At 36.5% G+C, this 15,418-nt stretch overlaps 2 protein-coding genes across 2 annotated transcripts; both read right to left on the bottom strand.

Annotated features, from left to right (window-relative positions):
- Window positions 1-87: 87 nt before the first annotated feature.
- Window positions 88-14,901, bottom strand: LOC139985067 (uncharacterized). The gene is made up of 8 exons (XM_071999261.1): window positions 14,295-14,901; window positions 12,986-13,177; window positions 10,790-10,945; window positions 10,348-10,495; window positions 7,442-8,029; window positions 6,409-6,516; window positions 5,605-5,887; window positions 88-3,330 (listed from the first exon to the last, which is right to left on the bottom strand). The coding sequence occupies exons 1-5, from the start codon at window positions 14,411-14,413 to the stop codon at window positions 7,934-7,936; spliced, it is 711 nt and encodes a 236-aa protein (XP_071855362.1). The 5' UTR covers window positions 14,414-14,901; the 3' UTR covers window positions 88-3,330; window positions 5,605-5,887; window positions 6,409-6,516; window positions 7,442-7,933.
- On the bottom strand, window positions 5,738-7,849 carry LOC139984592 (uncharacterized). Its single transcript, XM_071998539.1, has 3 exons — window positions 7,442-7,849; window positions 6,409-6,516; window positions 5,738-5,887 (listed from the first exon to the last, which is right to left on the bottom strand). Exons 1-3 carry the CDS (start codon window positions 7,847-7,849, stop codon window positions 5,738-5,740), a joined length of 666 nt encoding a protein of 221 aa, XP_071854640.1.
- Window positions 14,902-15,418: the final 517 nt, after the last annotated feature.

The following is a 15,418-nucleotide window of genomic DNA, read 5'->3' as shown; positions in this document are numbered from 1 at the left end:
ATTTTCTTGATAATTTAATTAGTGATTTTTTTTCTAGAAATAATTTATCCATAGAAAAAGAATACCAAGGTAACAACTGATGCATAATGCATTTTTCATATATATTACAAACTTTGGCATACCACTTCAAATTGGTATTAAAAGGGGTGAAACATGTAAAGAATAACAAAGACTTTTCATACCAAGAGAACTGATGGTATTCTAAGGTATATTTCTCACTAATGAATGATAATGATTATAATATAATTGTTTTATAAGATGAACAATGAACTGAATGTTTAAAACATCACACCTTCAAGTTATTTCATGATTTGACCTCTGATGAAAAGTTGCACTAATGATATTGCAACAGTCGTATGTTTGACAATTGCAGGCTTTAATCTATGGTGATATCCAAGAACTATATTGCAACATAGGCAACAGATAGTTAAATCTAACAAATACTCTTATAAGCATTAACCTGTCCAGATCAAAATGTGAACAAACACATGAATTTCTTAAACTTTCTTGATTACCAAATAATTAAAAGAGTAAAAATATTTCACATATGATATATATTGTTGACTGGTTGGTGAAGCATGAAACAAGAGAAAGATAAGAAAATGTTTAAAGCAAAACAAATTTTGTCACTTTGTATTTTATATAGAGATGGAACTTGTGGGCAAGCTTGAATTGTGTGTAATGGTGACTATTCAGTAACACAAAATTTTGCTAGACTGATGCAACTAGATATATATCAGACTCTTGTGTTCAGTATATCCATGGGTACCACGTTACATTACATGTTTGATACAGTGCAAACACCAACACACTGCAAATGTTCCAAAAACCCTTTCTGCCATGTTGAGCCCATATTCAGATATCAGTAAATGTCATTATCATGATAACACTATTGGTAATATACAGATAATCATAACACAATGTAAATTATTTTAGCTACCTCTGGTATAAAAAATTGTTGGTACTCCATGTACCTATCCCAGAGGATCACTTCCTCTACTCATACCATTAATTGCATCCTAGATTTAATTATGCTCAAAAAGGGGGAAAAAATGTCAAACTTGCCAATGATTTACCATTATCATCTAAGTATCTATACATCTCAAATGTGTCAATACATATTTTCCTGATCAATGGTGACAAATTTTACACCAGATCAGTGATCTCTTCCACCCCTATCACAAAGGCAGCCATCTCAAAACAAGCTTATTTACCTGGAATATGACAAACAATGGTACAGCAGCTCGTACAACATTAGAATGGTCTAATAAATTGATATCATCAATAGTAATTAATACTTCACAGGCTTTGACAAATCGTTTTTTAATACTTGCCTGTTGGGCTAGCTGTTCGCTAAACCTACTTGCCCGCATAAAAAAATCGACTTGCCTCAGACCTACAGAATAATTATGTATGCCTGCATATGCCAGATTCTTACAATGTGTTAACTTATATATGGATTTTGGTGACATTTGAACTGTTGTTGTAAAATACAGTAAGTTTCACAGAAAACAATGAAAATTTGGAATCTAAACCATTTTGATTTAACTTATAAATTTGAAAATGTAAAAGCATTAAAAAAATCTGCAATGGTAAGGCTGTGATGTCATCACTAAAGGGACTATCCCAAATTTAGTAGAAAACCCAGTGTTTTTGTGATTCATTGCTTTTAAATTAACATAAAGTAGTATTTAGTATTGTTCCCCTCCTTACATTAAGTTACCTGTTAAAAGTTCTCTGTTCACTGTGGGCAAAATATGACTCATTAATGTTCAAGATATTCATCTAGCTTGCTTACAAATTCTCAAGGACCATATCAAACAGCCTGCTGCAAAATTAGCAGGTTTAATCTATATACACTATATGTAACTTTATAGTATGGGATACACCAATCCTTTCTTCATTTGACCTTTTTCTTGATCTCAAATGACCTTTTACCTCTTACAAAATGCACTATTGAGCTAACCTGATTATAAATTTTATCTGGTAAGATATAGGAATATTCTAGTCGACCAAGGCAATATAAGTAATAAAAAGTTAATTTGATTTTAACAATGTCTGTTCATCATTACATACTGTTGTACAACCACATCTCATCTCAATTGGAAGGAAAAAAAAAATCTTGAAAAAGATGATGTATAATAATATCATTATTTCAACACCGGCCCATGAAAGCCACTTGTGTTATGAAAATTTAAAATAGCCTGAAAATCCTCCAAAATTTATAACCAGCTAGATGAATAAAAAAAAAATAGATGCAAAGGAACGAAAAAGCAGGAAAGGCTTCCAAGATGACATCTGACTTTCAACTGCCTGAACACTTCGTATGAAGCACTCCCCAAGGACATGTTATTTTCAGTAATGTTCAGTACAACCCGTGAGAGGCGGCAGTTTTGAAGTGTTTTCAGATAATGAAACCTAGATGACTATAAAATACCTGAACACCATGAAGGAAGCACCACTCAAGTTTCAAATGCAATAAAAGCTGTACACTTTAAAGCATTTTCAGGTAATTACCTCAGCTGCTCCCTAGATGACATGTTACCTCCAATTCCTATCACCCAAAAATAGCTCATCACCCAATGATTATATTTAAGTCCAAATATCATAAAATAAAATCATGCAAAGGAAAACTTGAAAAATTGTGGACAGAGGAATAGATAGATACATAGGAGCATGATCACAAAAGCTCATTTTGGTATGAGCTTTTAAAACATACATTTTTGAACACCTTAAAGGTAAACAATGCTCACCCCAAGTATGCTAAACATGTTCTAGACTGGTCAGCTCATTTGATTTAATGAATGGGGCTTGATCCAATCATGAATTTCATGAGGTCTGTGAAATTCACTTTGGAGCCAGAATTGTATACCTTTAACAAGTTAATAAAACACTGAATGATCACAAAGGAACTATTTCTAGGCAAAGAAAAACAGTGAAAAGAACAAGATGATAAAATATTGTACAACTAATTTGGTACTATGCCTAAAGTGTTACCTTGAAGGTAATCATGGATGCCATGTTAGTACAAACACTCCCTTGAGTTAGTGTGTATAACTGCATATGCCCACATATAACTTATGACAGAAATATTGATTCAAAACCTCCCAAAATAATCACCAGTCTGTGCCATCCTGTCCAGTACTGTTGTTTTGAAAGAGGCATAGGTGGTATGGCCCTGAGGAAACATGATTGAACACTGACAAGTATTGGCGATGGGTGAAACCTCCTCAGGACGTAAGGTGTTAACAGCAATTGTTAGCTTCTGGTCAGGGGAGAATGAAGGGCTGCCAGTTGCAAACTTTGCAAGAATATGTGCGTCTGTGTCATCTAAAAAATAGAACATATATTTTTTGTTATGAACCAATGGGAATCATAAATACATTTTATTGATCAGGCTATGATAAGTATATTTTTGTGAATACTATACAATCATAAACCCCAAAATGTTTAGTGGTTCCAATGCCATAAAATATGAAAAAGTGTTATCATTAGCCTTTTTGCAAAGTTTTCAATACTGTAAGCTAATATGCATTATATTGCAAATGAAACCAATAGGTCCACACCACACCTATACAACATGATGCATCTGCCTGTCAAGACTGGCAAGCTGTCACATGTTTACACACAACAGTGAGGTAGTCAATTCAAGTCAAGCACATTCACCAGACAACTCTTAAGACATAACAAGCAACATATGTACGAGGAATAAGATTAATCCAACTTGGGACTGCTGAGATAACGTGGTTACAAGCTTGGTGTCACACACACACATGACACACACACACAGGTGTACATTACATTCAGTCAGAGGACTTCATTTAAATTACCTTTATCCTAACCTCATAGACCCTCACATTGACAAAACCCTAACCTTTGTTTGTCTTCCGAGGACTTGAAATTCCTTTGTTCAAGTCCTCGGACGTTATGACCCTACATGTCCATACACACACACACACATTTACGCATACAGGTGGGTTTTACACTATGTCTGAGGACTCCATTGTAATTTGCTTTGTCCGCGCCCTAACCTGACAATACCCTTACCATTGTCCGAACGTCCTAAGACCTTTTGTTTCTATTGAATTTGTCTTCCAAGGACTTGGAATTCCTTTGTTCAAGTCCTCGGACCTGCTGCAAAACACGTCCACACACGCCAACGTGATTGCATAGATTCCTTGCAGCCAAGGCAAGGATCAAAAAGCCAGTTGCTGATAGATACTGTCATCAAGACCAGCTGGCCGAGCCTGTTCTCGAGTGACAAACACACATACATGATCACAAAGGTCCCTGAGCCTTACTAAAATTTTACTAATAGAACTGTATAAATATCCTACTTAATTAATATCTATGAGGCACTGAATAAAAAACTAAAAAAATGATGGATTAGTAGTCAAGTACTGTCAATACAAATATCAAGTATGGTAACCATAAATCATATTGATCTGTACTTGTAATCTCTAGCTATTTCCAGTGGTTAAGTATTAAGCCAAGCATCCTCATAATATATATTTTATATAAAAATATTTCAAATTCTGATGAAAATATACAGGTATATCATGTTTGATGTATGACAAATGACACTCTGGCTATTTTGTGGTATAGATCATCCGTATGATTATTCTGTTGTAATGAGTATTAAAGGCATGGGTATAATATGTAATAATAAGTGTTTGTATGAATCAATAAGTAATATCATAAGTATTTCCAAGTTGGCAATATAAAAGCCATCAGACAGTCTGTTTATACAAATTTCTCATGAAAGGCTATTGCAACACATCATTGTTTTAAACCTTGCATTTCATATAATTTTGAATATGAATGTATTTGACCAGAAAACCAAAAGATTTAGTGGTTCCAATGCCATTGGTGAAATTTTATTAGTTATCTGACATACCTGAACATTGGAGAGAGGTGAGGAATTCCATTGTCATGTGCCAATGAACATCTCATCATCTATCACCATACCAAGGATGAAGCTGATCAGACATACATTCGCAAAGATATTGACATTTTAGCCCGCCCGCTAACAATTATTCATGGCATAGACAACTATACGGCATATCTTGGGACATCTACCAGTTCAAGTTGACATAAATTCAATATACTTCTTTTATGTTTACAGGCCATTCTGATAAATTTAGCATTAATAATGCATTCATGAATATTAATGAGGATCTCTCATCGATGATCATCTAACATCACACGACAAAGTATGAAGTAAATTGGACATGCAATAGCAAAATACTGACATTTTAAGAATTTGACTGTCCTGCCACTCATTAATATTCATGTCATGGAAAACAAAAAAATAGGGCACATCTAATCATGGAGCACCTAACAATTAAATATGACAGTAGTTCATCATATTGTTTCTACAATTCCATGTTTACAAACTACTTTGAGGGATTAAGCATTAAGCCCCACCCACTCACGAATATTAATATATAATACAAACATACCGACAGGGTTGCAAAGGTTACTCGGCCTTTGGAATTGCAACCAAAAATGTAGTCTGCACATGTAGTGAGCTTGAATTTCCAGACCAAAATAACTGAGCCTTACGATATGTTGGAAGTGTCATAATTAGAGGTAATTAATTACCCAAATCTGTGAAGAAGCTGGATATAAAGCTGACAGTCCTCCGATACCCTTCAGACTCTGCAGGTCTGTCAAGCTTTTGCAAAGCTTCTTGCACCATGATCTTCAAATCCTTGGCCAAGATTGGTCTGATAGCCTAGAGATCTGCAAAGGCTTCTAGATCAACCATGTGGAGCTCTGGAATGCAATCCAAGAGACCCTTCTGCATGGCATCGATGGCATCCCTCCTTATCCCAATGGTATAATGGAACATGAGACAAAGAGCTATGTCATGTTTGTTTTCTACCTGTACAAAACAATAAACAACTAATTAACTTATCAGCCTGTAATTGTGTACAATCTCATCTAACATAACCATGGTAGTCAGTGGCCTAATAAGGTCATTTTTTGAGTGGTGGGGATTTCTTTCTGATTTTTATACATAATGTCTCTGGTGTACAGCTGATTTGCCAACTGTATTTTTTTGGGGGGGGGGTGGCAGTCATAATTAGCCCTGACCTACATTTTTAAAACTAGTGATAGTCATGCATGTACACTGTCATGAAAACCATAAACAGGACCTAACTTTGAAAATACAGGCTTTAATAAAATTCATAACATGTCAATTTCCTGGAACATATCTATGGACATATATTTCTGTCAAAATCACTGGATGTTCCAAGCTACACAACTTACACAAGGTCCTCCTTTGCATGACTTATATGCTAAACTTTGTGCTTTTAAGCTCTTCCAATTACTTCATCAACTAAACCACTCTTTCATTGAATGATATTGCCCATGTATGCCAATCTAAATTGGTACACTCACCTTCATTGCCTTTGCAGCTGGCCACCCACAGCTGTCAAGCCAGTGTGTTGGCTTGCTCTCATCAGACAACAGTTGCTGAAACATGTCCTCATCTGTCTCTTCCAATAGCTTTAAGGACAGAAAAAAAAAACAAATTAGGAAAAATGCATTAATAAATTTTATCATATGAAATAGTCGAGAGCAAAATCATTTTGGTTAGGTATGTGGCCACTTTTGTGATGTCATCAGCTCACTTGCTGTGGAAAAGTCTTTGTTAATTCCAATTTGAAATGGTATGCCAAAGTTTATAACATTTTTATTACAAATGTATTTTACAACAGTTGTTACTTGGATATTCTATTTCCATGGATAATTTAAAATCATTAAATTAAGAAAAACGAAAGCTTTCTGGATTCAATGTGCAATTGTGATGTCACAGATATTGCCTGATTCTGAATAATCATTACAAAGTTGAACATCAGTTTTCCTCTGGAATATTCTTTTAACTATCATCTGAAAAATCATGCACACATAATAATTTGTTTTGGTGTATCAGCACATAAATGATCTCCAGCCATCCGAACCTATATGCATTCTACGTCACTGACTAGACACAAATTGGCTACATATAGTTGGAAAAGCAATTACTAAAGAATTGTTTTGGTGCAATTGTATAACACTTATTATAAGTTACAAATGAAGCTTAGAAACCTTGTTTACACATTTTTTTTTGAGGGGGGATTATAAGCATGGACTGCTAATTGTCACTAATTAATACTACACTACACTAATTAAATGTTCATTTTAAAAATAGCCAGTTAATGCAAATTTTAACTACAAAATGGGGAATTCAACAATTTAGGACCTTTTGACCAATGATTGACTGATTTAACAAGAATGATCACAATGGCAAGGAATTTGAAGGTCATATGGATGTCACCAGGGTTCATTTTAGGTCAAATTACCAAACATTGTTGAATCCACATGAAATTTGGTACATATATAATCAACATTTGGTTCAAAATTGTTTTCCTACATGTATTATTTTCATTACCTCTGTTATGAAATCTTGGAGGCTCAAGTCGATTATGTCATTTTTATGCAGCTGTGCATAAATTTCTTCCTGTGTCTTCTTTAGTATGACTGCAATCACTGCCTTATGTAAGGGAATTTCTACTGACACTTCATTCAGAAGTGCAGTGCCAATCGCTTTCCCCAACACCTGGTACATCCCTGAGAATGTGTGGAATTGATTGTTTGAAGGAAGCAGTTTTCCTGTAGGCGTTGATATTACTAGGTTTTTTTCCGGTGACTGGACCTCTTGAAAGAAGATACAAAAATTTTCACGGATAAGTCCTCCAGCATCAATGCCTTCTTCTCCTTCAAAGTGCACTCTGATGTCCACTCTTAGCATCAAACCTGCAATTCTTGAAGAAGGCAATGTTGTCATTAAGTAGTTCATCTCTATGAACATATAGGTTGTTTGTAGGTTTGTTGTTGAAGTGAATGAGGGATATGAAGTCTTGTATCAGTGAAGCTGGATTCTTCAGTTTCCTACTTTGCTGGGAAGGATCATCCCCTGACGATGGCAGGACCTGACAGACTGACTGACTGTCAGAACTGACTGATGGAGACAGAGTGGCTGAAATTAAAAATAAAAAGCTGAAAACTCAATATGATGTAGTTATGGCCCAGTTCCACTGGATGACAGGGGCGGCGCCAGGATTTTCCCGAAGAGGGGGCCCGAGTTCCCCGGCGTGGGTGCCAAATTCCCCAACAAAAAGTGTTATTGTACACATTGTATACGGTAAAGCATAAAGGCCCTATTTTTTCCGAGACGGGGAGGGGGGCACTCCGCTGCAGGGAGGGGCCTGTGCCCCCGATGGGCACCGCCCCTGCTGGATGACACTTTAACCCTGACCCATCCATATACACTGGTTGGATGCCTGACCATTCTAGCAATGAAGTAATTAATTATTTGATCATATTTTATTTATGATTAAGAAAATATCCAAAAGCCCATAAAACAAATCCTCCTAATTAATAAAGATGATCCCCAGTCCAATGAGTCCATTCTGCACTAGCTCAAGGGTTAGAGTATGTAAACTTCTAGTGGACATGATACAAATATATATCCCTAAACCAGATATGTGGCAAGGATATGGAATTTTATGAATTTGATTTTGAAGCCACATATACTCATCAGAGTGCAGAGTCATATATATGTGGATTTGTGCAAAAATTGAGAGAAAGAAAAAGCATATATTATCAGAGTAGCTGTTTTCAAATTGATACATATCTCACAGTAATCTGTGTTAGATGAGTTAAGAAAGGTGCACTGCGGGCAAGCTCTTGCTGTTGGAGGGGCACATTGTGCTGTGGATACTGATGTCAATGCTGATGTCCTTTGAGGGGCAGTGGACCTCAAACCAGATCTAGATGATGAGGATGCATGTGCTAATGATGGTGATGATGATGATGGTCCTAAGAACGGGTCTGGCATGTCATTATCTTCCTCATCCTATATATCAAGGAGCACCAGATATAAACCATAAGCAATCTTGGATTAAAATCTAGGACAACCCAACCCAACCAAAGAACAGTCAAATATTCAGTGCTTCTGCAGCGATTGACCAGTGTCTGCAATAAATTTAACTAATATCTCAGACCCGAGTCCGGACTGGAGTCCGGTTTTAAAGGGAACATTGCGAATTATCAGCGCGCTTTGTGTGCAGTTATATATTACTTTCAGCTGGTATTGTCTTCGGATGTAATTTGTGCAAAATGTGTTGTGTTTAGCACCAATCACTGTAGGGGTGGAAGTCAGAGGGGGCCACAGCCCCATCGGGATGTGTAGCAAAGACAAAAGGCTAATTTGGATACCTCTCCCATTCACTTCATGATTAACTTCACCGAATCCTCTATCAAGGTAGTATCTGTAGATGTATAGGCCGTACAGGTGGACTGCATGCGAGACTGAAATGATCAGTCATGAATGTGACCCTAATATTATGTCATCGAAAACTCGGTATCCGATAGGTGTCATGGGCCCCGAAGTTGGTCCAGCTTCCCTAAGACCAAAATGTATTGCTTCAGGCTACCGTCATCGACGTTTCCCATTTTGTCTCATGTCTGTAAATATATACATTTAATTTCCCCCGAAATAAAAGAAGTGTTTTACTTTTTGGCCAGTAATAATTTATAGGCCTAATATAAATGATGCCACACCTATTTGTTAAACAATGTGGCCAGGTAAAACTATAATGTAAATTTCTAACCGCCCCCCCTCCAATGCCCAAACCCCCCCCCCCTCATACTATGAATATGAGATTTCGAAATATAACCATTTGACATATGTAGGTAGGGAATACAGTTATCTATCTGTATATAAATTTTGTCAAATTCAGCCAATTGTCGACTAGCCAAAATGGTCACTTAATATGCTTAGTAGGCCTACTACTGTATATAGCTAAGTCTAGATCTATGCCAAGTTTAGGTTTCAAATGTTAGGTATGTAATTTCTGTGATAAAATCATGCCTATCTGTTTAAATATACTTAATAATATATTTTTAATGTAGTTTATGACTAGTTGTAGGCTCTGATGTTCTTGCACATTGTCATAATGAGCAATTTGTAATGCTGGTTGTTACAAAATGATTGTAATACAGCACCTTCCCATGATGCTCTATTACACATTGTGGGTTTCTGGGGAGGTTAAAGTATAGTGAAACATCAGGTACATGACATTTGACATATTTCCTTAATTAAGCAAGGTGACTAATGAAAATGTCTCTATTTTTGTCATTTTGTTTAATAAATATTTTGTTAATATTTTGCTATTTCATATTGGGGGATAGCTGACTATCCCATGATATAACAGCACCTATCCCATGCAAATTAACCTCCACGGCTAACTGAATTCCCAATTGCCCCTAATATATGAAAGGAAATATACATACCGAGGTATCTACAGATATCCTTCTCTCTGGGCGCAGGTACATGGTTTTCTGAGCAAAAATGTCACAAACCTTTGCTCCAGACATTTTTTCTCCTTGTGCTAATCTTGGAACTACCAAGGTTTGCCCCTCAGGCTTTAGAATCTGAAAACTTTGAGACAAAATCCGGAATGTAAATATGCAAAAGTGCAAGAGTGGTTCTGATGCTATTATAATAAACTAACATATTGATCTATACTTGTAATCGTCAAAATGAGTTATTTCCGTGGGGATAGGGAAGTTAGAAGATATAGCTTCCCATCGACTGGTACAAAATTTGGTAAACAGTGTTTTAAAATGAATGTACTGTAAAATGAATGGGTGTCAATATGACTGCCACTCCCGAAAAATCAACCGCCACTCACAGATTCCTTGCCTATAACCCTGCATATTTCATATAATTTACCTCATGGAAGATCCATCATTCAGTCTATCAGCAAAAGCATCTTGGAGCCTCCTTGTTACTTCTTCAGATTGCCATGACTTGTGGAAAAAGAACTTATCAATAATGCATCCTATTTCATGCAGCCTTGCTCTGTTCTGTCCTCTAATTGTTGAGGATCTGTAGAGTAGAATATGTATGTACGTACATAGCCTATATGTATATGCACCGGGGAGAAAAATCGGACCAAGATACCCTGGACCATACCCGTCGGTAACCGACAAAATAATCCAGACGTATTAATTCGGCTAATTTTAGCCACGGTGTATATAGGCTAGCAGATTTCTATGCATCACAAAATGGTCAATTTATACGCTACTTATAAGTAACTATTTGTGTCTAAGGCACTAACGTTAGGCATGCCAGTGTTCTCCACAAATATACAAGAACATTTTGCAAAAAAAACCTCCTAGCTAGATCACGGGAAATGACACTTAATTCCCAGGCTTTGCTTCGAAACCTTTTTTATTTTGAAATCTCATGTGTACATCGTGCAAGGCATCATGTAGATACTGTACCGTAGGCATACATACTTGTGCACCATATACAGTTTACTATTACATTATTTGTGTATTGTATCTGTAACATTAAGTTAAGTTTATGGACAAACATCGCGGAATTGGATACCGTTTAAACATTAAACGAACGTTCATTTGTACCGTTTAAACGGATAGAAAATTAAACGGAAATTGACAGTCCTAATACATCAGAGATCATTTCTCTTCTTAGCAAATCAATAGAAACTCAGTGGAATGATGAAAATTTGGTACTTAGGAAAAATTTGTGCAATAACTGATAACAAACATCTTATTAAACATTCTGGAACATTTCAAATTTTCAGGGGGCAGATTATTTTTAGGGGGCATGATTTTTTTAGGGGCTGTAACTATTTCTGGGGGTGGCAATTTTCACTTGGGTGGGCCGCCCCCTAAAACCCCTCGTGGAGAACACTGCATGCATATAATTGCTATAAAAAAACCAAAAGGTTTTGTGATTCCTTGCTTGAATTGAAAATTCTGATGATGAAATTGCTTTAAACTCCTTTCTGTCCAAATTATATATTTTAGGTTTCCCCTACTCTGAGAAACCTACATGGGTGACCTACATAACTACTATGAGTTTCATAAAGTTTCCCATATAGAGTTAGCCCGATTACAAGGTTTTCAGCTATTGACCCATGCTTACATCAAGTGACCTTTAACCTCTTATAAAATCAATAGGATTCATCTCCCCAATATGGGTGACCTACATACTAACTACGAGTTTCATCCAGGTTTCCTCTACTGAGCTAGCCTGATTACAAGGTTTTCAGCAAATTACCCATGTTAACCTCAAATGACCTTTGAACTCTTATAAAATCATTAGGGTTCACCTACTCTACTAATATGGGTAACATTTGTACCAAGAGTAAGAATAATCCCACTTGGGACTGCTAAGATAACCTGGTTACAAGGTTTTCAGTGTTTGACCCTTATTGACCTCATATGACATTTGACCTATTTCAAAATCAATAGGAATCATCTACTCAATATGGCTAACATATGTACCAAGTAAGATATTAATCCAACTTGGGACTGCTGAGATAACGTGGTTACAAGCTTGGCATCACACACAAACACAGGTGTCCATTACATTCAGTGCGAGGACTTCATTGAAATTTCCTTTATCCTAACCTAATAGACGTAAAATTGACAATACCCTAACCTTTGTCTTCTAATGACTTGAAAGTTGAAAATCACATTGTACTGTATTACTTCCAAGAACTTCCTTTGTACAAGGCCTCGGACGTTATTACCCTACATGTCCGCACATACCAACATGATTGCATAGATTCATTGTGGCCAAGGCAAGTATGTCGCCCACTTTTTGAATTGTCAGAGTCATGTTTTGTAGGGTCTGATATATGTGATGATTATCTAAGTATTTGCCAAGGTTGTTAAATTGATCTTGAAAAAAATCCTCACCCCCCCCCCACTGTGGGCCCTGATGTAGTCTGCCTGTGTCACTACCAAAAATAAATCATACCATGTTTAAAACCCTATGAAAAATTGAGCACTCAGGAATTTACATAATACAGGTAATCTATAATAATTTTTTACTTAGGCATATGTGCACAGTGAAATTTAGTGTGATTCAACATTGAAGGAAGGTCAAACTTACTCATTTGGGGTCAAAAGGAGGACAACATCAATAGCTTTCCCAGCTGATGCCTGTTGGGTATATGGGCGATACCTTTGATTGGTCCCTCTGCTAGATGATCCTCTCCTAGCCGGAGCCTGCCCACGTCCTTGCCCTCGACCACCAAAACGGAACAGGTTCCGCATTTCCTCATGGGCAGTCTGAAACACATTCCTACAATGAATTTCAAAAGAGCATTATGTAAATTAAAAAAACTATGAAAGGTATGTCATGTGTCACTTAATTGTGAACAATGTTTTTTTGTAGTTAACCATTTGGGGAAATAATTTCTTTTCCATTTTCATTTGCAAGATTGCTGCCTAACGTGTATAATTATGTATTTGTGAAATCTGATAAGATAATGTCTCTTTCTGATAACTGTCTTGTCACATATTATATTAATGAGTGTAGAATACATTGAATTATATTATATATAATATATTGAGTTCATACCCTTATTAAGTATCTTCCTGATCGATTTAGCATTTTTCTCACAAACTGTTTCAAAGTTATGTTGACCCACATGCATAGTGCATGTAGATTCAGCCCTACATGAATTTGGTATCAGTTATATTCTTGTGCAAGTCAAAATTTGTCCTGTGCATACATGCACATTTTGTGTCTACATGCGCGCATCATGCACAGAGGTGAAGACCTACATGTACCATTTGCCCACATGTAAACGATGAAATACAAAACAAGGAAACAAAATTGCACTTTCAGGGTACAAATACAATCGTCCTAAAGTGTGAAAGTCTATTAAAGTTTAATTTAAAAAAATAATAATGTAAGTATAATAACTTTGATACAATTTAAGTAACAATTTTATTTTCTTCTTGGCCTTTTAAAATGTATTTTCATTAAATAATGAGTCTGATGGCTTGGTCATAAATTGGGACCCTGATTCAGTTTTGCTTTCCTATTTTGAGAAGAATTTTCTTGAAAAGCTGATTTTTTTGGCCTATCCTAAATGTGATTTTGTGCTTCCGCCTCAGGTCTACAAAGACCTAGGGCCCTGTAGGGGCCTAGCCTAGGCCTAACTTAGTAATTACAGTATGTTACAAAAACCTTAATCATACTAGTTATATGAAGCTTTGTGTAACGTACCGTAGTTAGGTCATGGACTAGCACTAGCGTAGGCTAACTGGTTAGGCTATATATCACTTTACCATAGCTAGCCTAGGCTTATAGGGCTAGGCCTAGCCTAGGGGCCCCTAAGATAAGTTGGTACTAACACTGCAGTTGGGCTAACTCTCCAGTACAGTTATGCAATTTGTTAGGCTAAGCCTACCTGTTAGTGTTTGTTGGACGCTCTCGATCTCCCACCACTCTCATTACTTGTCTTGCGACAGGCTCAGCAAGCCTATTTACCAAGGAAGAAAACTCGCTTTCCGTTAAGTTATTCGACATGTTGAAAGCACTGAGTGTTATAGGTCAGTGGTTGAAAGGTTCGATAGTGTATTGCGGACAGATAACGTGGCTTTTGCCCTATTCTTCTATTGCATTACAGTGTAGGTATATACTGAAGCACTAGTATATATACTATACAAGTCCTTTTGCCCGCGCTCCGTCGAAAAAGTTTATCAACATTACCGATCGTACACATGGTGCTCGCGAACGCGATTTGCATAACGGCTCCTCCCACTCGCGTGCCACTCACACTTTTATAATCTATATATATATAACCGCGCCGAACATGACAAAATAGTATATAATATATAAAGGTTATAACGAACAATATATGTTATGCGATATATATATGATATGAAATATATATAGGTTATGCATAACGTATATATATGAAGAACAAACATAAGTCATATATATTACTGCATAACCAATATATATTACTCGTTATAATCAATATATATGGTATATAATATTGTCACATATGGCACTTCATACAGAACAAGGTTACTCCCGTCTTAACATGACAAAACAACGAAACGAACCGTCTATCCCGACTAGGTAGGATATAGCGGAACGTGGTTACAAACTACGCTACAAAAGTGAAAACCCACACTAAAAGCGTAAAATGTAACGAAAGTACATGAAACAAGCAAAACATCCTATGAGAAGTATGAAAGCTGAAAAACATGTACATAAGAAAACACATGCCTATCCGCGTAAACAAGGCGGAAAAAGGCAAACGAACGAAGTAGTCTCGCAGAACTACTACCTGTGAAAAGAACGTTACGCTAAAAAACGAACGCATGGGCGAGAGTGTACATTAAAAACAGCCCCCCAAAACACCCTTCCCTACAAGAAAAGGATACTTATCAGGCTGGAAAACATGTTGGAAGTCTACAACTCCTGATAGGAAACTTTTAGGTATAATAATCCAAGGTATCCGGGCGAATTTCGGCGAAAATTTTTCCCAATCCGAAAACACTATGAGACACTTTGGTGGTAGAA

This window comes from Apostichopus japonicus, chromosome 17 (assembly GCF_037975245.1).
Source record: "Apostichopus japonicus isolate 1M-3 chromosome 17, ASM3797524v1, whole genome shotgun sequence".
Classification (NCBI taxonomy): domain Eukaryota; kingdom Metazoa; phylum Echinodermata; class Holothuroidea; order Aspidochirotida; family Stichopodidae; genus Apostichopus; species Apostichopus japonicus.
The sequence above is the reverse complement of the archived record's forward strand: the minus strand, read 5'-3'. Positions and strand labels throughout refer to the sequence as shown.